General features: G+C 45.6%; 2 protein-coding genes across 3 annotated transcripts in view; both read right to left on the bottom strand.

The window, feature by feature from the left end:
- Window positions 1–901: 901 nt before the first annotated feature.
- Window positions 902–7,310, bottom strand: SAP30L (SAP30 like). Its single transcript, XM_041397515.1, has 4 exons — window positions 6,854–7,310; window positions 4,976–5,098; window positions 3,231–3,329; window positions 902–1,295 (listed from the first exon to the last, which is right to left on the bottom strand). The coding sequence occupies exons 1-4, from the start codon at window positions 7,037–7,039 to the stop codon at window positions 1,167–1,169; spliced, it is 537 nt and encodes a 178-aa protein (XP_041253449.1). The 5' UTR covers window positions 7,040–7,310; the 3' UTR covers window positions 902–1,166.
- Window positions 7,311–10,616: 3,306 nt separating this feature from the next.
- Window positions 10,617–22,780, bottom strand: part of GALNT10 (polypeptide N-acetylgalactosaminyltransferase 10) — an 81,349-nt gene continuing 69,185 nt past the window's right edge. For both annotated transcript variants that reach the window (XM_041397765.1, XM_041397766.1), the window contains exons 8-12: window positions 22,319–22,426; window positions 20,345–20,566; window positions 18,964–19,080; window positions 17,083–17,232; window positions 10,617–16,368 (exon numbers count right to left, since the gene is read on the bottom strand). In XM_041397765.1, the coding sequence (XP_041253699.1) occupies window positions 16,201–16,368; window positions 17,083–17,232; window positions 18,964–19,080; window positions 20,345–20,566; window positions 22,319–22,426 (765 nt within the window). In that variant the 3' untranslated portion in view covers window positions 10,617–16,200. The remainder of the gene's footprint in view (window positions 16,369–17,082; window positions 17,233–18,963; window positions 19,081–20,344; window positions 20,567–22,318; window positions 22,427–22,780) is intronic.

Here is a 22,780-nt window from a genome sequence, read left to right on the forward strand (position 1 = left end):
GGTGATCTCCTCCTCCAGTGCCCTGCCAGGGAGCACCAGTGTGCCACCCTCACTCACACAGCTCTCATGAAAGCACACCTAATGTTCATGAAAGGCAAATGCTTTGATGCTTCTTGCCCATTGCAAAGGGAAATGAAATGTATCATGAAATGCTCCAGTCAGATCACTGCCCTGGTTATGGTTCCTCACCCATAAATCTGATTTATACTAAACAGAGCCCCTGAATGCACACAGCAGTTTTGTGACACCTGCTAAAGCTTCAGTATAAAATGCACATCACTTGTGACCGATACTGACCTGACACAGAAATTAAGAGAGTGATGTCTCAAGCCATTGTTTCACCTACCATCACTGAAGTATGCATAAATCAATTAAATAAGTACTTCTACCAACATGATCAGACACAGCAAATAGGTTGTGTTTCCTTAATACCACATTCAGAGAAATGCAGAAATTTTTAAATGCTTACAGAAAATTTAATTAGTGAGTTCTTAAAAGAAATTAGAAAAGAGACTGCAGAGAGCTGGTTGGCATCTGTGTTGGATGGGGTCGGAAGGAAAAAAAATGGCAAAAAAAACCCCATCAATTTCAGACTGGTCAAGTAGCGTTCACTGGAGTAGATCTGGTGAGCTGGAGCATTTGTAGAAGTTTGGGACTTGAAGCACTGACTCAAGGCAAGACAGAGCATGTGTAGGTGAGCAGCAAGCTTCAGACAAACTTCTGACCCATGCACCTTGATCATGAATTTTATCTCTGCTGCTCTTCCAGTCCTGTACCAAGACAAACTGCATGGTGGTTTGTGATGCAGCCTGAATTCAGTGAAAAAAATTCCATCTGGCATTTGAATTGCACTGAGATGTAGATTTCCAGAAATGGTTTAAAACACCAAGTTGACAAACTCCACAGTTCTACAGATTTATTTGGTTTCCCCATTATCCTCATTTCTTTATTCCAATATGACTTTGAAATGAGGGGAAGAAGTCTTCGGAAACATGCTGGGCACATGTTTTCAAATACTCCTCATAAGAATGTCTATATTTTTTTCTGTCATCCAGACACTGCATTTAAAAAAAATTTACAATATACTTTGACAGTTTTTATAAACCTAAAATGCACAATACCACACGTTCCTTCAAGGTCTCTCTTATTCCAAGTCTTGTTAATCTTCAATCGAGTTGCTTGCTGCCTTCTGATTTCTGGTCCAGCCTGCTCTTGTTGTTCTTCACCATGTAGATGAAATATGCAAGTGTCTCCTTCTCATTCACTGGAATATTCCTGAAATGACGACTGACAGTCTAGAAGAACAACAGGTGAAGAGACAGAAATGCTGGAATTAAAAACTAGAAATCATCAGAGCAAGGTTTCTCTTCCCTTTCCAGAAACGATTTTATGGCCACTGAGCGCATTATCCTTTGAGTGAAACATGCACCAATTCCAACTGTCAGTCCTCATTTACCTCCCTCTCTCTTTACAGCTGGAATGTGTGTATGAACACAGCATAGCCTTGCTATGTCAGCAGGATTTGCAGCCAACCTACAAGAGGAATTTGGAAGCCAGAATGTCCTCCTGCCAAAGCAGCACAGCGTCTCCTCAGTGACATTTTGTGCTGAGATTATTTGGCGAGCGAATTTTCCCTGCACCTCCGTATTTTGAAGAAGAGTGTCAGAAACACTGCAGCACTTTGCTGTGTGAACCAGGTGTAGCAAAGTTTTACCCAAAAAGATTTCCTCTGCACTCTTAAGCTTTCACTTCATGAAAGGAGCATCAGGGAATTTGCAAAGGGAGGGTTAGGGTTTGGTTAGGGCTACACCTCTCTGACAGTAGCATAAGCCCTGAAACATTAACTGCTTTTTCCTCAGGAAATCAATGTAGAAAACATGCTGGAGCTGGACAAGATCTGCTCCTCACACAGAAGAAACTCTTTTTTTTGGTACCCAACACAGCTCTAGAACAGGATTCTGATGCAGGCTGAGCAATAAGTCACTCCAAGGAGATTTATGGAACCTTGAGTTTCCCTTACAGTGGGATAGCATGAGAAGTGAAACAGCCTCAGGCAGCAGTGATTGAAGCATGGGAGCTGGATGAGGATCCAGCAGAGAGTCAAAGCTGCTCAGGCTTCACAGGAAATCTGGGAACTATGTGACAGCTTTAAGTTAGGCTCCCTTTACTTTCCGCCTGCACAGTAATTGATCTTTTCTTTCCTCTTGGGTACATTCATGGTAAATTCCTTAAGCAGGCAGTCCTTCATGGCAGGAGGCAACTGACAGACATGAATTGCTTGGTTAAAATATGACTAATCGGGACTGCTAATAAGGAACAACCCCACCCTACTTCGTCCTACATGCCCTACACTGCACATTCGCTATATTCTAAATATTCACTCCATGGATAACTTTGAAAGAGAGGAAGACAGTGTCTTGCTGACTTTTTGGTCTGTCAGGTTTTTGTTCTTTAAAGCAAAAGCAAAAGCAAACAAGACAGTTTTAGGCAGACAGTTGTGAAAGCCACAACTTACAAAAACAACCTCAGAACTAATCAGTAACTACTACAGTTTTTACAAATTTAGAGAAGATGTTTTCCACAGCATGGCTTCAGATCAAGGAAAGAGAAAGAGCAGAAGCACAGCAAGCACAACTTGCCCAAATACCAGAGAGATACAGAGAGTTCTTTCTGAACAAATAGCCCATATGGTGAGAAAGCAGCAGAGGCCCTTAAGAAAAAAGCCTTTTATCACACAGAATCATCAGGACAAGGGAGGGAAATGAAGCATCTGAATCCATGGACAGTGATGCTGCCTTTAGTAATAAGCAATTCCAACACGTTCAAGTGCCTGTGAGGAAAGAAAAACTAACAGGAGCACGTAGGGAGATGATTAGTGGGTTAAGTCTGACTTTCAGCTGAGCAGCCATCCCCAGACAACACCCAAAAACTGGGTCCTGTTTCTGGTGCCTAAAGGGCACCAACTGCGACTATGAAAAGGGAAAGGAAGCAGAGACAAGCAAATTACTAAAACAGGCTTTCAACAGCCAGTGTGTGTGGCATCTAAGCCTGAACCAGGTGAAAGCAAGTAGGCAGCTTTCTGCTGGCATCACTCCCTGAAACCTTCCAGTGGGCACTTGGTCCATACCAGTGAATCCCACAAGTGTGAGTGCCCACAAAATGTGCCCTTGAACAGAGGAGATAAAAAGTTTTCTTGTAACAGAGATAACACCACTGCTGTCCTCACTTACTTCTGCAAGCTGAGCCTTGTTGAGTCCAGGCCTAGTCTGCAACTTATAATGTCTCTTGTAACGTCGCAGGGTGTTCACTTGGAGCTGGAACAAGTCAACCTGGAAGTGACGAAGAGAAGACAGCATGAGCACTACCTTTAGCTTCTATGAGTAGATATTTTATCTAAAAATATCTAAAAATAACTACTTCTTCCTCAATAGGAATTCTCCTTGCTTGCTTTCAGAACCACACTGGCTTGTCTTACTGACAAACCTAAGTATATTTTGTATTTGTTAATGCTAAAGGACCAAAATAGCCTCAGGGAAATAGAAATTTTTGTTCTGGTTCACATGCTGTCAACAGAATTGCTGGCCAATTTCTGCTCTCAATTACACCTCTGCAACCTCCAAGCAAAGGGGAACCTTTTGTTCCCACAAGGTTTAAAAAGCTCACACATGAAATAACAATTTAGCAGGCACTGAACAAACGGCTTGTGACATAAAACAGAGTACAGAGATGAAATGAAATTCAAATACTTAAATAGGAAGTGCAGAGTTTAGAAGCAAAGGGGGTGGTGGCGAGGTTACAGCAGGGAAAATGAAGATCATGTGGGAAATGCCAAGTTTCAAAGACAAAAGGAATCTCTGCTGAAAACTGAGAGGGAAATGACATTAAAACTGACACGGTGCAGAGTTCCCAGTTCAGCTGGGTGACGTGCATCCATCAGGTTTCAGTCACCAAATACTCTGTGTGCTCTACTGCACCAGCATTTTTAGATGCCAACTGGGTCTTCAGCAATCACCCTGGCAACTACTGCAAAGCTCAAACAGGAAAGTTTTCATGGAGAAGCTTGTAGAATGGAAACATGAACAGTGATAAAAAAAGGTCAGGTTATCTTAAAAAAAACTCCATACCAAAAACTTGCTACTCTTTCAACACCTCCACACAGGAGGTGTGTGCACCAGCTTTGCACCAAGACACAGCTTTGCTGGCAAAATGACTCTTGGTGGTTTTTGTTTTTTTTTTTTTTCTTTCAGAAATAAACAGCTTTTTGCCAATAGGGTTGGCATTTCCAGCAGAGGGCTCTGCTGACTGTGGCCATGCTCTGCTTCTCTGAACATCACCTCTGCACAACTTTTGCCATGTTGACAGTACCAGAAACATCACTGAAGCAAGTGCAGCACGCAGTGGCACAGAGAAGGGATTATTCTAGAGTTCTCTATCACAGAAAACTTCCCCCAGGCCTATCTCCTGAAAATAAAAATGTGTCACAAACTATTTAAAGGTAGTTTTAAATAGTGCTAAAAAATACCATATATGCAAATATCTGGAGCAGCTCAATATCCATGGGTATCAAATCCCCAATCAAAGACAGTGACCTATTGAATTCTGCAGTGTATTTGCAAAATGATGGTACTAAGTAATAAGGAATTATGCTGCGGCATCAGACACCACCAAAAAGAACTTATTTTTAGCCTTAAAAAATAGTAAATAGTAGCAAATACAATTTTAACTGTACATACATGAAGCTGTGGGATTACCTTATCACACCTCTTTTTACAGAAAACTTTACACGGGCAAAGAACTCATAGGGGAATGAAGAAAATTAGGACACCACACATTAAAAAAACTCCTCCTGGAAAGTAAAAGTAACTCCACAGCAGCTTCAATAGCCTTGCAATTTAAAATAGAAATATTTTCTGATATATGAGAACATCCAAGTGGAACTTCAACATGCTAAGAGTGGGTAAAGCAGCCCACGAACCTCCGGAACATCGGTGTCGTGCTCAGGAGAGTCGCCTCCATCATCGCTCGTCTTCCTCTTCCTTTTGTTCCGAACACTTTGAATGAAGTTCTTGTGAAAATCACAAATGTACAGATGTCTCACCTGAGAACCAGAAGTGGTGAAAAAGCAATCAAAAAAGATACTGTGGAACAGCATCCAACAGCAGACCCTTTGACAGCAGTGTCAGGTGCATCCCTCAAGACTGGCATGACCGACTGACATCAAGGAATTTCTAATCTCAAATCCCAGCCCTGATATCACACTCTTTATTCAGAGATAACTCACCTTACAAAGACTAAAGGCAAAGAAAACAAAGAACTCAAGCTCCTGCTGAATTGAACCTCTGCAGATAATAAATTTCTTTTTTATGGCTGCAATCATACGTCAGGAAAAAAAATGGGTGCTTGTCTGGAGGAAGTGCATTTATTTCAGGACTTACTAGCAGGTAACTACAAAAAAATGTGTTATTCTATTCCATTCTTGTGAACTTTCTGGCTTGAATAGTACACAGAATTATTAAGGCAAGTGTTTCATAACCCTGACAAATAAAACTTGGGCTGATCACCTCAATTAAAACAAACAGATCAAATGCAGAATAGCCTCCTTCCTATTGCTTGTTCAGCAATGGAACCTCCCTTTTAACAAATATTATCTCACTAGAGTTAGCAAAACAAAGGACTTCAAAAGATCAAAATTATTTGGTATCTATAAGGCAAAATATCTTCAGATAACACAGGCACTCTACATCCAAAATCACTCTATGCAGCGTGCTGACACTTTCCCTTTGTTCTGACTGCATTAGTCTCATTTCCCCTTTTTGTTTCTAAAGCCTGGCATCTGTCAACAAAGACTCATTTCTAAAATGCAAGAAATTACTACGCCACTAGACAAATCTGCTGAGAACTACAACTGGGAGAAATGCTCTATTTTTTAAGAATATGTTTCAAACTGAGTCACTTTTCCCGTGACACGATGCATTTCGGCTGTGCAGAAGGGACCCAACCAACTGGGGGAGCTGCCAAACAGACTGACTCAAAACTTCACCTTTTTTTTTTTTCTTTTTTTTTGCTTCTGCTTTGTTTTCAGTGGTTTTGATCTTTACAGATCAGGCGAAAAAAAAAAGCGTGCAGAGCTGAATTCCGTTAACGAATTCACTTCTGAGAAATTCCTTCTGTGATCTGCTCTGCTCTGCCTATTTCTCCGCCGGGCAAATAACCCCTTTGTATCTCGAGCTGACAGCTGTCAGTGTCATTAGGCAGCAAACCGGGCTGTTCCGTGTGCGAACGAACCCTGCTGAAGAGGCAGCACATCTCACCGCCAGCTCGCTCTTTAACCCGCTTCACCACAACACCGATTCTTACCCATTAAAGAAGTAACGTCAGTGCCGCCTGACTGAAGCAGCAACCACAGCGCTGTTTTCACCTGACAGCAGCAGCCTTTCCAACCCGAGACCGCAATGGGAACAGCACTCCTGCCTCCGAAGCGCTGACAGCCTCCCCGCACACCACCCGCCCCCCGAGCACGGCGTTTAGTGCTTTCGCTACGTTATGCTTCAGCAGTGCCACGGGGAAAAGCCGGCTCCGCACCCGGGGAACAGCCGGGTCCACCCAGGCACGTCCTTCCCTTTCCCGAGCGCGGCAGCGCTGAGGACGGGCAGTCGCGGTGCGAGGCACCGGCAGTGCCGCACGCAGCCCCGCAGGGCCAAGGCGAACCCCCCCGGCCGCCCGGGAGCTCAACTCGCCGGGCGGATCCGCATCTCCCCGGAGGCACCGCAGTGCGGTGGCGGCTGGGGCCGGCCCGGCCGCCCCTCCGGGGCGCTCGGCAGCGCCCGGCAGCCCCGGCCGAGGCCGCACTCACACTTTTGTCGATGTCCAGCTTCAGCTTCTTCTGCGAGATGCTCTTCTGGATCCTCTTGCTGAAGGACGCGTTGCCGGCGGGGCGCACGCAGCGGTCCCCGTCGTCGATGAGGCAGCAGCTCTGGCCGTAAAAGGGGGCGGCGGGCGGCCCATCCCGGCTGTCCTCCTCGGTGCTGAACCCATTCATCGCCCACCTGCCCGCCCCTCACCCCGCGCGGGGAGCCGACAACCGGGGGACCAACCGGGGGACGAGCCGCCGTCACTACCGCGCCCTCGGGGGGACCCCGCCGCCTCCGCGGGGGCCCCCCACAACGGCAGGGGAGGGGAACCCCCCTCCGCCGCCGCCGCTCAGCGCTGCCCGCGGGGTCGGGCCGGGCCGGGCCCCCCAAGCGCCGCCGCCCGCGGGGAGCCGGGACCGCGCAGCGCTCGCACACACAAAACCGCCTCCCCGGCCGCGGAAGTCCCGCCCCCGGCCCGCAGGCGCGGCTCTGATTGGTCCGCTCGGCTGGAGGGGCGGGGCGCCCCGCGCCGCTCCGAGCGCCGATTGGCAGGAGTAGCTGTCCGTCCGCCGCCGCCGCCCGGCCCCCGCAGCCGGAAGGTCGCCGTGAGGGGCGCGCGGAGGGAGCGGCGGCTCGGCCCCCCCGCCGCCCGGAGCTGAGGGGACCCGGCCGCTCCCCGCGCTGCTCCGCAGGTGCCGGGCTGGTACCGCTCGGAGGAGGCGGGAGGTGTTCCAGCCCCGCCGGCCTTTGGGCTTCCCCTGCTGCCGAGACGCGCACGGGACACCCGCATGCAGCCGCGGGACCGCGGGTTCCTGCAGCTGCACCGGCACCGCTCCTGTGGCAGAGCTGAACCGGTAACGGGCCTGGAGCTGCGGCTCCCACCCGGCCCTCGGACAAAACTCGGGTCGGCACAGCCGCAAATGCCTGTTCTTGGGTCATCGCCTAGGCTGGAGTTCCTGGCTGAAATGTAACTTATGTTATAAGAAATACAATATATTTTTTTTTTTCTTTTTCCTCTGGTCACAAGGCCGGGATAATGAAAAGATGGGACCTGGAGAAGTGTTTCTCAAAGCAAGATGACTTTTAAACTTTGCATTTTTCATCTTCGGGGGAAAAAAAAAAAAAACCAAAAAGAACCCCCAAAAAACAACAAAAGCCCCACCCCAACCACCAGATCTCCCCAAAAACAAAAAAGGGGAGAAAAAAGGGGGAGGCAAAGTATGAAATTCCTGCTGATTTGTGAAGAGATGCAACTTCTGGAAATGCTGTGACTTCTGTAACACCAGACAGCAAATGCTGTTAGAGGTTCCTGAGCAGCTCTAAAAGGAAAAGGATTTCATCTTCCTGAAGAAAGGACTTTCTGCTCAGACAGAAGAAAGGTTCTGTAGACTAAAATGACTTCAAAGCCCGAGATCCTGCACATGGAACAATGCGAGCACTGGGCGAGCGGTGCTGAATCACACAAAATACCTTCGCAAGAGAGGCTCCTTAAAGCCCTTGGTCATCAGCTCAGGCTGCTCCACGCAGCAACCAGTTCTGCATGCTCTGCACAAGACAACTGAGCAAAGCCAAAATCTCTATTTTCCAAGCACTCCTTAGAATACCAAACAAGCCTCCGAATAGATCTGGAGGGCAGGGACTTCATGCTCATCAACAGTTCCGCCTCTTGTCTTGGCTTTTACTGCGGGTGCCCTCGGGCAATTAGTAATTTCTGTTTGTGCATGTGACCAGCACAGAACCACAGTGCATCCTCCTGGGGACACGCTCCCTCCGAGCCGGCCGTTCTCACGGGAAGCTGGTGGAAACAAATTATTTTACCCACAGAGCAAACAAGCAGTTAGCACAGAGATCTAAAACAGTGAAACACTACGGCTTATAAAAGCCCCAGACCGAACTGATTGGAATCTGCCTGCCTGAAGTAATATCCTCCTGGCAAAGCCATACAGATATTCCCTTGTTTTGGGGAAAGGGAAAACACCAAGAGGCTGACAGAGATCTCAGAGCTGCTGATAACAAGCTTTCTGGCTTTATCTTAACATTACCAATAAAAATCAAATGACTGGCTGAGGAAATCTTGCAGAAGGATTATCTTGACACTCAGGAAGCCAAACCCCACAGACTGCAGGGACAGATGATAATAACAGCAAGCAAGGAGATAAAGGGGAACAAGCAGAACTTCTTCTTGTCCCCTTGAGGAGGAGATTGTGCAGATGTTCCCTGACTATATTTTGGGAAGAAGCAGGCACCCTCAGTGTCAGAGCAGGCTGGTATTGACCATCAGATTGTATTTAATCTTGGGCTGCAACCTCTCATCCCTGCAGAAAAAAAAGTTTTAAGTAATTTTGCAATGCTCACTAGAAGGAAAAACCCAGCTTTTGTCACTGTCTGTTTGCTAATTCGATGCTAATTACCTCCTGCTCAGGCTAACACGATCACACCTTTTTTTCAGTCTTACAAAATTAAAAAAAAAAAAAATGCATGGAGGTGTTTTTATAATTGCAGTTTATTTCAGCATATTTATCCTCATGGGAACCTCCAGATTTCACAGTCTGCTAGTCTGGAACAAGCTTTCTGCAAAATAAACTGCCTCATCGAGACATTCTTTATTAGGTATCTATCGCTAACCTGATCCAATAATTCTTTGTGGGAGCTGCAATGAAGTGAGAAACAATGTTTCATAAACCCATCAGTACCCAGGCAGCTTTAGTACCTCTAAAGCAGTTATAGCCTGGCCATCCCAGTCAGCCTCTAATCAAATTAGGGGAGCCTGTGCAGGCCTGTAAATCTCACCTGGAGCAGCACTACCCTCTAAAGAGAAGTCAGAGGTGTACCTGTCATCTGGAACTGGAGCCATTCAGGGGGCTCAGGACAGAAATACTTCTCTCCCAACAGTCTGTGCTGTTTGAGATGTCCTGGAAGAAGGGTTTTTTAAAACTTTTCATCATCAGAAATCAGACCGTTTCCTTCCGCAGTAACTTGGGGAGGCCAATGAAAACACTGCTCTGGCACCTTCCCCCAGACTCCCACTCTCCTCAGCACTCTTCTAGGGTTGCACATATTGAACCTGCTAAAAAGCTTAAACTGTCACAGCTTTTGGCACGTACTTACCCTGGGCAATGTTCCCGTGGCCAAGAATCACAGCACAGTCTTCCCTGGGGATCATGCCTTGCTGGTCCCCCCAGAAAGGCTCCTTTTCCCACACACAGATTTTCACACGTTTCATTGTTTGTCTCCCATCCATTTTCCCCCCTCAAATGTTTTTCACCCAAAGGAGCTGAGTAAAAAGGAGTATTGAGAAGGCCACTGCAGAAATGAAGTGGGGACAGCGGGAAGCACTGGGGGTCCTAGTGGGAACATGAGCAATGCTGATAGCTCTCTTGTCTTGGGCTGAGCCTGCTCTCCCCACGTGGAGATCAGAACACAAACAAGGCCATGAGCTGTTAAAGCTCTCCCCTGCAAACCAAGGGATGGGGATGGATCTCCCAGCAGTCACTCCCCAGGCCAACAGGCAGAGAAAGAAGAGTCACAGCTGGGTTTTCTCCGTTCCTCTGTGCTCCCCAGTCCACCCCAGGGGTGGGCACAAGTTGTGCACTACAGCCATGGTTCCTTCAGGACTGCACCACTGGGCATGGAGTGACAGGAAACCTGTGCTGGGGAAACACCACACCAGGGCAGCTGGGTTTATTCTCACAAGTAGAAGAGAAATCAATCATTGGAGCAAAACAGGCGGGGACAGTCATGGCTGCGTACACCATTTTCAGAAAACACATTAAAAATTTATTTTAAATATATTATAAAAGGAAGTCCATTCAACTTTAAAAACACTAGGCATTCTATCAATGATTCCCAATTTATGAAAGCTACTACATTAAAGTGCTACAAGTCCTTTACCACCCCCAGATATTAGGCTGTTGGTCCTAATACGCACAAAATAAATACACACTGATTCAAGAGGCACCATCCAGTTTTACAGAGAAAATGCATGCAGTACAAGGTACAGACAAACTTAGACCTAATCACCGAGATCCTAGAGAATGCATTTTGAAACCAATTCCCTTCTCCACCCTAGAGGCTAAAGCTATTTGTTGCTGTTATCGTAAGGGCTAAGGTTTCAGGCTGTTAGCTCGATCAGTTTTTATCTTGTTTTGTGGCTGAAGTTCACATTTCTTTGCTCACTACCAGGGATTAAGACTTTTCTCCATGAGTTGAACTAGTATATTTAAAACCACATTGATCCAATGGCTTTATATAAAACTCCCAAATCACTCACAACTGCTGGAATAATTGAAGCCTTTTGGGTCATACAGAAGCATCAAGAAAGCTCAAATACAGTCAATTAAGGAATGTACTCAGCTAGCAGAGGCACAGTCAAAAACAGACACAGGCTTTTTATTAGGGTTTCCATGATCTGTCATTGCCTAGTTCCATACAGATTCTCCAAGCTAAAACATTGCACTACAAAGTAGAAATCAGAGCAGGAGGTGAGCTTATTTTGGTTACACTTCAAATTTATAGTGTGAATAAATCAATTTGACTGGTTAATGAGGAATATGAAATGAATTGATGAGTCTGTGTTGAATGCTGATGGCAATTTCAGATCTCATTTCCCATTCTCCACCCACTGCATCTCTCTCCACTTGAACCAGGTGAGGATTTCCAGCTTGTTTTAAAATCTGGACTCAACACTCATTAGGTCAGAAAATAAAGCACTTAAAGACAAATCCTACACAAGCTGGGAAATTGCAGCACACAGACTTTCCTTGCTTAAGATCAAGTAACAGGCCATGGCAGCTGGGAGCAGCACCCAGTGCTCCTGACTCACAGGCCAGCTTCCCTTTGCTGTGTAACCTGTGAAACCACCCAGAATCCATGAAGCCCAGCAGCTGGAAGTGGCTGTGGGATGCAAGGTACACCTGCATCACTTGGGCTGTTTCACACATGGCTTTACCAGGCAAGTGTGACAGGCTGACTGCCAGGGCCTGGCTGTTCTCTCCAATCAATTCTAAGTCCCTGTTTGTATCCTGAAAGACAATTTAGAGTAAAATCTTCCCCCTTTTCACCTGGCAGTTCCATGATTGCCCAATCTGGCTATGAGGAGATGTCTCCCCTGGGTGATGTGAGCCAGCAGAGCTGCTGTCACAGCCCTGCAGCAGCCCCAGAGCACTGTGCTCCTGCAATGCTGCTGGTGCCTGCTGCACTCTCAGGTCACTGATCTCAGTGCAGCAGGGAGAAGGAAAGTTTGCTGACTGGAACACTCCAGTAGTAAAGGAAAGCAAAGCCCTGTGCACAGACTGCTGTAAAACCAACCACGAGGAAAGTCAGGCTGAAAAATTGCTTTCTTGCTACTTCTGTATTAGAGATTTTAATACACTCTTGAAAAAGTTTCCCAGTGATGGAAAGCATCAATTTCTTCTGAAAGACACTTCTGCTACAGATTTTATATGCTTTTGGGACTATTTGTGATTTGCATACTTAGAAAATAAAATGCAGGATCCTGCATGCCAGTGAAATCATGAGCCTTCCCCATGAGGTGAAACATCCAGCAGCTAACCAAGACATCTTCCAGTACAGCTTCAGCTGCTACAGCACACCCAGAGGAAGCTGCCAACCTTTCCAAGTCTTCCTATTAGGAGTGACAAAGCTCCCCAGAGTCATTAACCACATCGATTTAACAGAGGGAACCCAGGAGCTTCTGAATTACTGTCGTTCACACAAATTTTGCACTGAAAATCAGACATGAAAAAAAAATCCCACACACAAACCCTGCAGGAGTCAAGCTTTCTCTTTCATCCTTATCCCCCAACCCCTTCCCCTCTCCTCTCTGGTCCAGCAAGGCACTAGGAAATGGTTCAAGTTTAAGCATTTGCTGTACATTTACATTTAAAAAGGCACATCTTTATTTTAATGATGCTGTATTCCCCTTTCAGGAAGGCTCACACGTTCTTCTATTGTGGTTTGAAAAAGATAATTAATTTCCTAGGTATGAGAAAAGACACCTTGCACACATGAGAGCCCCAAACCTATTTACTGCCTGTAGGCCTTAGAGATTAGCACCAGTATAGATCAACAACAGCTGCAAGAGCAAATCAAAGTATTTTTATGCAACATAACAGACACCCTGTTATCTGGGATTCTGATACTTAAAAGCAGCAAAACTTATGCAGCCGTGAAGAGAGGGGTATTTCAATACCTATGGGGGGAAAATATGAAAACATGTATTTGGCATTAGATAATCACCAGTATTTAATCTCCAGTCTTGACTTGCATGCAGATGTGAAGATTTGATTATATACTCATGCTTTAGTGATTTTGCTTACAAATAACCGAAAGTAATTGGAATAATTAACGAGATTGCCCTGCAAAGGCTCAGTTAAAGATGCAGATGATAAAATACAGCTTATATTTCCCAATCAGTGGATGGTTGGCTGATATTAAGTCTTTGCATTAGTCAACAAAGCCTCTAGGGTACTGAAAAGTGTAACTGATGCAAATAATTAATAGCTCAAAGCCCAGTGAGCTAGTCAGAAGCATACAGAATTTGTGAGGCTCTTGCCACACTCAGATCCCAAACCTTCAGAAAAGAGATCAACCACACTGAGATGGACCTGGTACAAGCACTGACACTAAATCTCTGGTTTCTGTGTACTGGTGGTGGTTGTCAAACAGGAATTGCCTCAACTATTGCCTAATCTGTTGGTCCAAGCTGCTAAGAGCTGACCTTTCTTCCAAATTAAGATTACCAAGTGGTAAAAGACCTGTTCATTACTGCAGCTCTCTCTGAAGCAAGAATCCAATGAGCCAAGTGAGGGCTCCCTTCACAAGGTGAGCCCAAGTACAAAGCAAGCCATGCAGTTTAGAAACAGAAGCTAATCCTCTCATTAGAAAACTAAGACACACAAAGCTGCAACCTGCAAGCAGAACAACCTACAGTCCATTTATAGAATACGCTGATCGTGTCCCAGTTACAAAAAACTAGCACCGCTCATGGACAAACAGCTTCTTGTTCCACAGGCATTAAAACATTCATAAAGACATCTAGTCAGGCCATCTAGTGGCTCCACAGTCAGCACTACTCTGCTAATGAGAGCATTAATAACTTAGGAAAGCAGCAGTCAGACACAAAGCGCTGGAAGGTGACTCAGGCTCCCACAGAAATGCACAGGGATGTAATGACAGACATACTGTAGTAACTGAGAACATAAGATGTCAACTCTGCTTGAAGGCGGTCTCACTTCCATCCAGTACTGCTGCAGAACTGCCATAAGGGAAATCTAGGGCTGTTTTTTCTTTCCTCACTCTAAAATCTTAGACACCAAAATTTGGAAAGCCTGGTCCCAGCTGCAATGCAGTGCCCATGTTTCCTGTTCACGACTGCATGGACCAGCTAAGGTGGCAGGAAAGGTCAGACATGGCCTCAGCTGGGTGGATGAGAGAGGTGGGAATGATTCTGAGCCTCCTACTCAATACACCAGACTGGAGAGTTTGGGGACAGACAGCTGTGTCCTTGTTTGCTCCCAGCTGCCAGGCACAGCTCTACATGGCCTCCAGCACATCTGAAACATGGAACACAAACCTACAATTGGCAACAAAAGGTCTTCTTGCTTCTGGAGCTCTGCAGAGGGAGCTACCCTGCCTGCTTTGGGACACCAGGGAAGCATCTCCTTTCCTTCACACAAAAGACATCCCAGAGCAGAGCTTCCCCGTGCCTCTGAGGAGGGGCAATGTACTAACCATGCTGATCAAGCTTCTCACAGGGGTCCCATCCCCATCACCCCAGAGCTGGGTGTCTGCTACCTACTCTTGCAACACCCCTGCATGGGCAGCTAGACAAACCAAGGAGCTGGGCAATTCCTGGCAAAGGAATCCTGTTTATTGATTTACACAGCATCTGTTCACTGCATCATCATTCCCAGCTTTTACCAGAAAATGCCACCACTCCCTTCAGTACAAGACTAAGTCAGGGTAACTAGTAAACGTGTTTTTGCAAAAACTTCATTTAAAATCAGATTTTTAAAAAATACTTGATTCAGATAGACTTGAACCAATGATTCTCCATTGATTCTTCAGTGTCAGTACATTCCAGCTCCTGGCATGAGACAATCCTGGTTCACTGCCTGGCAGATCCCACCACCAAACCAGAAGGGGTAACACACCTTGCACTGCTCACTCACTGCACAAAGGAGAGGGTACCAGGAAAATGGGTCCATCAGTCCCACATCTCTGGTAAAGCAAACAGATTTCCAGTCACAGTAAACTGTACAGTGCTGTGGGTGCTGGGAAACGAGGAGAGATTAACAGCACATTTGCACAAGGCTAGAACACCACTGACCACAGGACTCAAGAAACTACAGACTGATGAACAAATGGATAAAGACCATGGCTAATCTCAGCCCTGACTTTATTATCCTGAATTAATCTGCTCACACCAACTGTAAATTAACTTAGCCTTCAAACCTCTGAAGGAAGAATGGAAATTGTCTTCACACAGTGGATTTAACTCAGAAATCCTAGAGATGTCTGTGCTAAAAAGGTTATAAGAGACAAATTTGGAACCTGATATCCAAAGGCTCTTAGCATAAAGTCTTTACCTATAAGACCTGTGATTATTTAAAACCCTCTGCTAATCTTTCACCTTGAAGATTCAACAGTGAGTGACAAACTGACTGCAAAGTGAATGGACCAGAAACCCAGATTCCTCATGGCTAATAACAACAGCTATATTCCCAACACTTGGCTGCACTTCCACTAGAGCTCATTCCTTCATCAGAGCTATGATTTGGAAAGTAATAATACTCAACCTGTTTGAAATACATTTGGTTCTGGGCAAAAAAATACACATTTCATTTTACAATAATTGGCTTTTTTTTTTTTTTTTTTTTTTGATTGGAGGCTTAAATCTTGTCTTCAATATTTTACTTATATGGGGTTTGGAAGATAAAGCACCTATGTGGGAATGCTTCAGTGGGTGGTATAGCAGCTACAAAAAGTCCTGCAGGGTCCTGGATAAGAAAATCATTTAACACCAGACCCCAGTGGGAAATACAACAAAACAATAAAGGTGAAAAATAAAAAGCGCCATTTGAAACACATTCAGACTCCTCTAAAAACAGAGTTTCTGTTCAGTCTCAGCACAGAAGTGGCTCTGGCAAAGCCTTTAAAATTCCACCATCCCCAGAAGAGAAGGATGCAGCATCTTCACAATAAAGACTGGCCTGCTAGTTAACCTTCTCCTGAGATTCTCCCTTTTACCTTCATTAAGTGTTTAAAAAAAAGTATTAAAAATTTTTTTTGTAACCCTCCCCAGTAAAAACTATAATTGTAAAATATATATATTTTTTCTCTCAGTCTTTTAAAGATCAAGGTTTCTGTTAAATTTTTCCAAGATGGTTGAGTTTGTGTGTTCAAATATCCACTGCTGTGTTGGAGATGAAGGATTGCAGCTATTCATAAAGATCTTTCGATCACTCTCACTGCAGTCCATACAGCTGCTGCTGACTGGGTGGTAGAGGGTCTTGTCCTGGAGGAGAGAAATTTGATGTGAGCTTGCTCAAGTGAAGAAGGAAAGTTGTTTTAAAATCAACACAAAGAAGTCTTAAAAACCAAGGCGAGCTATTACATCAGTTGGGTGTATCTGAAGTTGTTCCACACTTAACTGGTTGACAAGTGTCTGGGTTCATCCCCACCCCTTCCAACAGAATGCAGCCCAGTCCCTCACCTGCACTGGGACTCTCTGAAGCTTCCCAGGGGCTCTGGCTGGAATCCTGCTGCATCCCTCTCGGGCACCATGCCAGCAGATTGCAAGGACTAGGACAGGGCACTTAGACAACAATTTACTTACCTGTGGCCTACAATAGCATTGCTTAGTAGGAGGATGAATAAATCCTTATCTCCTTTTGGCTCTGAGCACTGCAGTGCTCAGAGCAAACCAACTCTCAAAACTCCTCTGTGCAAACACAAGGGCACTGCACCACCTCACTGTCAGCTGTGGGGACACTGCACTGACAGTGTCCTCTGCTCAGGAGCCCTGGGGTCCTCACCTTTCTAACCAGTGAAACAGGGGAGTCACCTCTTTTTAATCAATGGTACAATGACAACAGGTTGTCTGCAGATTCTCTTATTACAGCTACATGAAGAGAAGGAATAAAACATTGTGGTGACATTTTGAGGAAACGTAAGCGCCTCAGGCAATTTGACACCTTAGATGGGAATACGCCCACACACACAGACTCACTTTTCGGTATCTCCAGAGCTGGTTCCCCTTCATTCCATGACAGTCATAGAGGGTCACAGGGCTGCTGTGGGAAATGGCATCAAAACAAAACTTCTTGGTGTGCTGAGGATCTCCTGGACGGATGTCCTCTCTCCAGCTGAAGGTGAATACCTGTCAGGACAAAAAGGACCCTCACAATGGCTGGTACTGGGTGTAATACTGTCACTGGCACAATGCTGTTCCCTGTGCCCACAGGATGGCTTCAAGGGAAGGACAGTTTCTGATATCTTCTAGAGGAAAAACTCCTCCTGCCTCTGAGGACAGGGATTGCTGACCAGGGGACTCTGTACCAGCCATCACACAGAATGTGAAACGAGACTGTGCTGCTGCAGCCAGCCATGCTGGTCAGCCTGGGTACTAGAGCAGCCCTGCATGTCTCTGCAATGCAGACATACATCAAGGATTAAGTGAGCAGCTGACCAATTACGGCCCTTCCCAGCCAGCAAAAAAGCCAGAGAGCTCCAGCAGCTCGGAGTTAACGCTGGCAGTGAACACCAGAGTCTGCACAGGCAGCCTGCAGTCACCTTGAGAAATTGTCCCACACTCCTGGGACAAGAGAGCAGGAGCCACAGCTTCCCACCCCACCCACAGGAGTGCAGGAAGGGCAAACACTTGGGCGTTGCTTCCTGATGCTCCCTTCTACTGACCCTGCAATGAACCCTCAGCACTTTCAGGTGAAATGAAGGAGGGACTCTACAGAGCAGAGGAAGAGTTTTAACTCCACTAACTGAGCACAACCTATGCCTGGCAATGCAGTGCCCTGATGAAAGGGCAGCACTAGCCCATGTGCTTCTGCAGGGCTGCCAGCCAGCACGCCTCCCTTCCAGTCCCTAAGGAAAAAGCTGTTCTGGAGGCTCCTTTGGAGTCAGCTGGAGGAATAGTTCTCCTCAGAGATCTCTCATGGGGCACTCCGAAAGGCAAGTAATGATCAGGGTGCTGCTATTTGAAGCAGTGTGGCCAAAAACTTTTGCACAAAGAAACTACTTTGTTCTTAGCTGTCTTTTAAATCCCTCTTGAGACAGAAATTACCACAATAATTTAGGCTCAACACTACTCAGAAGTTCAAGCTGCATTCTCTTCCTAAACATAAGCCAAAACTAATTTTCAAGATCCTCCTAACACAACAGAGGCTTAGTTTTGGACTGTGCCTGAGTAAATTGGTTTTGTTTCTATTTTTCACGCATCAAATTGATATGCAACAACCCTCTGTCTCCTACTACTGAAGCCATTCCCTGAAGAGTTATGCATGGCTCTGTAATAGAGGCATTGTTTTCTTGATTCCTTCTCAGCTCAGCCGCTACAGTTTAGACAAACTAATATTTTCCTCCCTTCTGTTACAATAAAGCTGTCGTTTCTGGCACCTCATATGTTGAGAGGGTGAATCTATAACCTGGCTGGCTTCATCTCTCCAGCAATGGTTGGGTGTTTATAATGCATTTGCCTCCTGTCAGGAGGATGATAGTGAACAGTTATTGAATGCTCCTGCAGGTTCATTAATATGCATGATGCTCCTCTATCACTTCTTTCAGCACAACCTTTGAAGTTAATATTCACTTTGTTACATATTACAGCTGCCTTGTTACTGGTTTATTGTTTTGGCACACTGTTTTCTTGTCATTTCTTTTGTTCACTCTGAGAACTTCAAAGCAGAGGTAAAAGCTCAGCACAGTCTGCCAGGCTCCAGACCCCCCTGTGCCACAAGCACAAGCCACATCCTGTCCCCAAGTACAACCAGCATGTGAGCCTTGGGGTGCACCTGACAGCTCTGAATGGCCTTCCTTCAGCACTGGTCCTTGGAAGCTGTCCCTGCCCACATTTAGGGCTGATTTCTCAGGTTGTTACCTGCACGTTGTTCCATGCTGCCTCTCCTCTGTCCTTCACGCAGTTTTCCAGCCTCAGTGGGGATCCCAGGGCTCCATGCTTGGTGTCCACACACAGTCCAGTTCCCACACTGCGTATCTGAAATAGTGAATAAATCACTGAGTCTCCTACTGCTACCAGGAAAGAAAGCTCAAACAGTCTCAAACTGCAGCAGTATTTGTATGAAGGCAGTTTTTAAGACTCCTCTCTCAACTGTGAGTCTGAGCTGGCCAGTAACAGCTGGAAGCAAGCACAGAACCCAGTTGTACCCCCAGCACAGAGCAAAACCTGGCAGGGACAGGATTGCAGAGCCCACTGTGGGCTGGGTTGTCTGGTGGTGCCATTTTCACAGGTCTGTACCTTGTACCTCCTCCCTTCATTCTGTGCCAGTGTGAATATGCTATAGCAAATATACAATGAATGCTGCTCTTCTGCATTCTTAAGTACTTTATATTTGTGAGTTACTCTTGTGCTATAGTAAATTCTACATTAATCTTTTGTTGAATTATTTAACTTAAGTTATAGATTGAGTGCTGTTAAGTTTAAGTGCTGTTAAACCATTAGGCTTAAACTGTTGGTTGAGTTCAGAGCTAAGTTTAGTAAGAAGGTCCACCTTGAACCTTGTGACTCCACGGGAGGATCTCCCTTATTCTTTTTTATCCTTACCCTTTCCCATCCCCAGTCTTCACACAGGTAATTTTTGGTTGATTTCAATTTTAGATTAATTGATTTTAGACTTCAGTTTGCTTCTTTGTGTGCTTTAACCCTCTAGAAAGTAGTAGAGTGAACCTTACCAATAAATTGTGTCATGCTTTCACTTTTATATTACATCTGCTTTTGCCAACACCTTTGCCAGTGATTCTTCGAGCGACCCAAAACACTGAGCCACAAGAGTTGTGTGTAACAATTCACAGCCTCACTCCTTGGGTGATTCTACTCCCAGAACACAGATGACTTTCAAAAATACAGTTGGTTTTCCTGCCTTTCACATGAGAAAGCTAAGGACAAGTGTAGCTCAACACAGTTGTGAAGCCCTTTGGAAATACAAGATTTCACTATTGCTCAGCTGCTGCCTCTCCCTAATCCTCCCTCTGGCATATTCTGCTTTCTACTAAATACAAACATGCAGAACAAGCCAAGTCTCTATTCTCGTTGGAGCTGTGCACCAACAGAAGCAGCTGCCTGCCCAACTGCCTGCTTTGATCAGGCCAGTGCAGTGGCAGAGGAGTTTTGGGTTTTGAAACATCAAGCAGATCTTTAAACACTCGCTCGCACCTTACTCACAGCAACCGAGGCACACGGGCAGCCTCAAAAACAAACTGCAGCCTGTCTGCCCACTGCAGATGTCAGAGCACAAACTTGCCTCTCCCCAGGCAGCTGCTGGAGGCTCCACTGGTGGGTAGAACTTTGGCAAGTCCCAGGCGACCTCGTTCATGAACCACTTGAAGCTTTTGCAGTTGAGGTTGTTGCGAAGCTCCTTCTGAGCGGCGACGTCGCCCGCGGAGAGGTGCCGGTACTCGGGTCTGCGCTGGTAAATGTACTCTGCATATTCATCCATCCACACCTCAGCCACCCTCTTCAGGTTCTGTGGGGAAGAGCAAGAGGGAAAACCACCTGAGAGTGCTGCACAAACCACCATTAGCATTCAGAGCAGCTCGCATGTTTTTGCTCAGAAAGGATTTTCATTCACATCCTCTCTTTCTCTCCAGCTTCAGGACAAAGATTATTTTTATTACTCAGTAGTTCCAAGGGACTTTTAGAAAGATATTTTCAGTTGAGGTCAAAACAGAATCCTGGCACTTGGCCATTATATCTAGTTCCTTGTGGCTAAGAAAAACAACATTAATCAAAAGGGTTTTTTTTCCCGTTTTTTCTGTAAGGAAACTAGTCAGAGCATGATGCTGGTAAATACCACAGGACATTCAAAGGTCTCTGACAAAAAGCTGCTTTCTTAAATCCTTCTTATTGCATCTTTTATATCCATCTAGGAATGGGATTTGAAGTACTCCCTTCTGAAAAGCTCTAGTTCACAATACTCTTTCTTAGCACTAGTTTTCCATTTTCTTGGGTAAAACTCTGAGATACCTCAGGAATATGGAGCTTTCAGGCGATGACACTTCAGAACAGAAGCAAAGGGTTTTACCTTGTGGCAGCAGCACATTTCATGTACTACTGTAAAACTTAATCCCCTGTGCACTTCCAGGACAGCAACAAACACCACCCACTCAAGACAACCTGCTTGTCACAGCGCCCTTGAGAGTGCTGGAGCGTGGGCTGTTCTCTGGCAACATCAGGCACATTCCTGGTGCCCCTTGTGCAGTTGTGACTCCCCACCTGAAGCTGCTCTGTCCAGCAGTGATCATTTACTACCAAAAAAGTTAGGAAGCTAAGAGTGAGCAGTATGCTGATCCTGCCCCAAATGCAACCTGTGCACAACAGCAGCAGGTGTTTACCTCAAGGTGTCTGTTAAGATGCCAAGAAACAGCCTTTCCTACCTCTCTGCTGTCTCCTTCCAGCACTAGGGGAGTACACAAGAGCCAAATACTTGAAATCAAAATACTATGAATCAAAAGTACAGCTCCCTCCTGAAGAGATGGCACAGACAGGAGAGAGCTCTGTTGTTCTTGACCTGTTGTTCTGGGCTGAGGAATAAATCCAAATCATAACTGGGGTGATGCCATTAAAGCATTGTAACACTGTGAAAGCCTTAAGATTTCAGAACAGCAGGGCACCGCTCTGAGGTTTTTAGTTTTGCAGCCTTCCTGCTCCTAGGATGCTTTTCTCCCACCAGAGGGCAATGCAATCCCTCCTCAATTTGAAAATTAGCTAGAGATACCCAGTGCAGGATAGACCAAAGCTCTTTTTTCTCTGGGCTACACTAGATTAAGAAATAAGATGGCACGGAACATTCCACTGTGGAAAATTACAGCTTGCCCATTCAGTGGTCTGTGATGCTTGAAGTTGAGAGGTCTTTCAATCACCAAATCTAATCACCACGCTGAAGCCTGCTGCTCTTAGAGAGCACAGCTATAAAATGACTGAAGTTATTATACAAATAAAGCCATATCTTGTTTTTATAGCCAGTGCCTGATCACAAAGTCCCTGCCCAGCACCCAGCAGCGGCTGATGTCTGGAGCATGGCAGCTGTTCACATACACATCTGCAGCTCCCTTTATGCTACACACCCACCACTGCAAAACTGCTCAGCTTGCACTGTACAAGTGCAAATTACAGACAAAAACCCCTACATTTGCCTCCCATTGTGGGGTGAGAGTAGACAGCAGCACAGTCACGCTGCAGTCAGACTCCTGCTGTGGGCAATGCCACTGCCACTTACTCTTGCCAGGCTGACTCCTGTGGGAACCTTGTATGGAACATATTTCCTGTAGATATGGCCAACTCTAGAGCAAGGGATGTCCTCCATGCGACCTCCACACATCCAGACCTGTGGAACAGCGGAGAAACATGTTCAGTCTTGGCTTTATGGAGGAAAATGAAAAAGAAAAGACTTCCAAGTAATAAAAAAACTTAATCCAGATTTTTACATTAAAGTACACTCTTCCCAAATCCCCTCCCTGCCTTAGTCCCAAATCCTATAACAACCTGCTTAGAGCCATTCAGCAAGCTTTGATTTAGCAAAAGTGCTCTCAAGCCTTCTATACAGAAAAGAAAGGGAAAAAATATCCAAGCAATGAGAAAACAGCACATACCTCACTATAAACTGATATATGTTATTACAGCAATAGTAACCACAATAGTTAAACTGGGCTGCCATAAAAAACCCTGGGTGTAGGTTGTG

The sequence above is a fragment of the Onychostruthus taczanowskii genome, unplaced genomic scaffold, assembly GCF_017590055.1.
Source record: "Onychostruthus taczanowskii isolate IOZ18803 unplaced genomic scaffold, ASM1759005v1 scaffold14, whole genome shotgun sequence".
Classification (NCBI taxonomy): Eukaryota; Metazoa; Chordata; class Aves; order Passeriformes; family Passeridae; genus Onychostruthus; species Onychostruthus taczanowskii.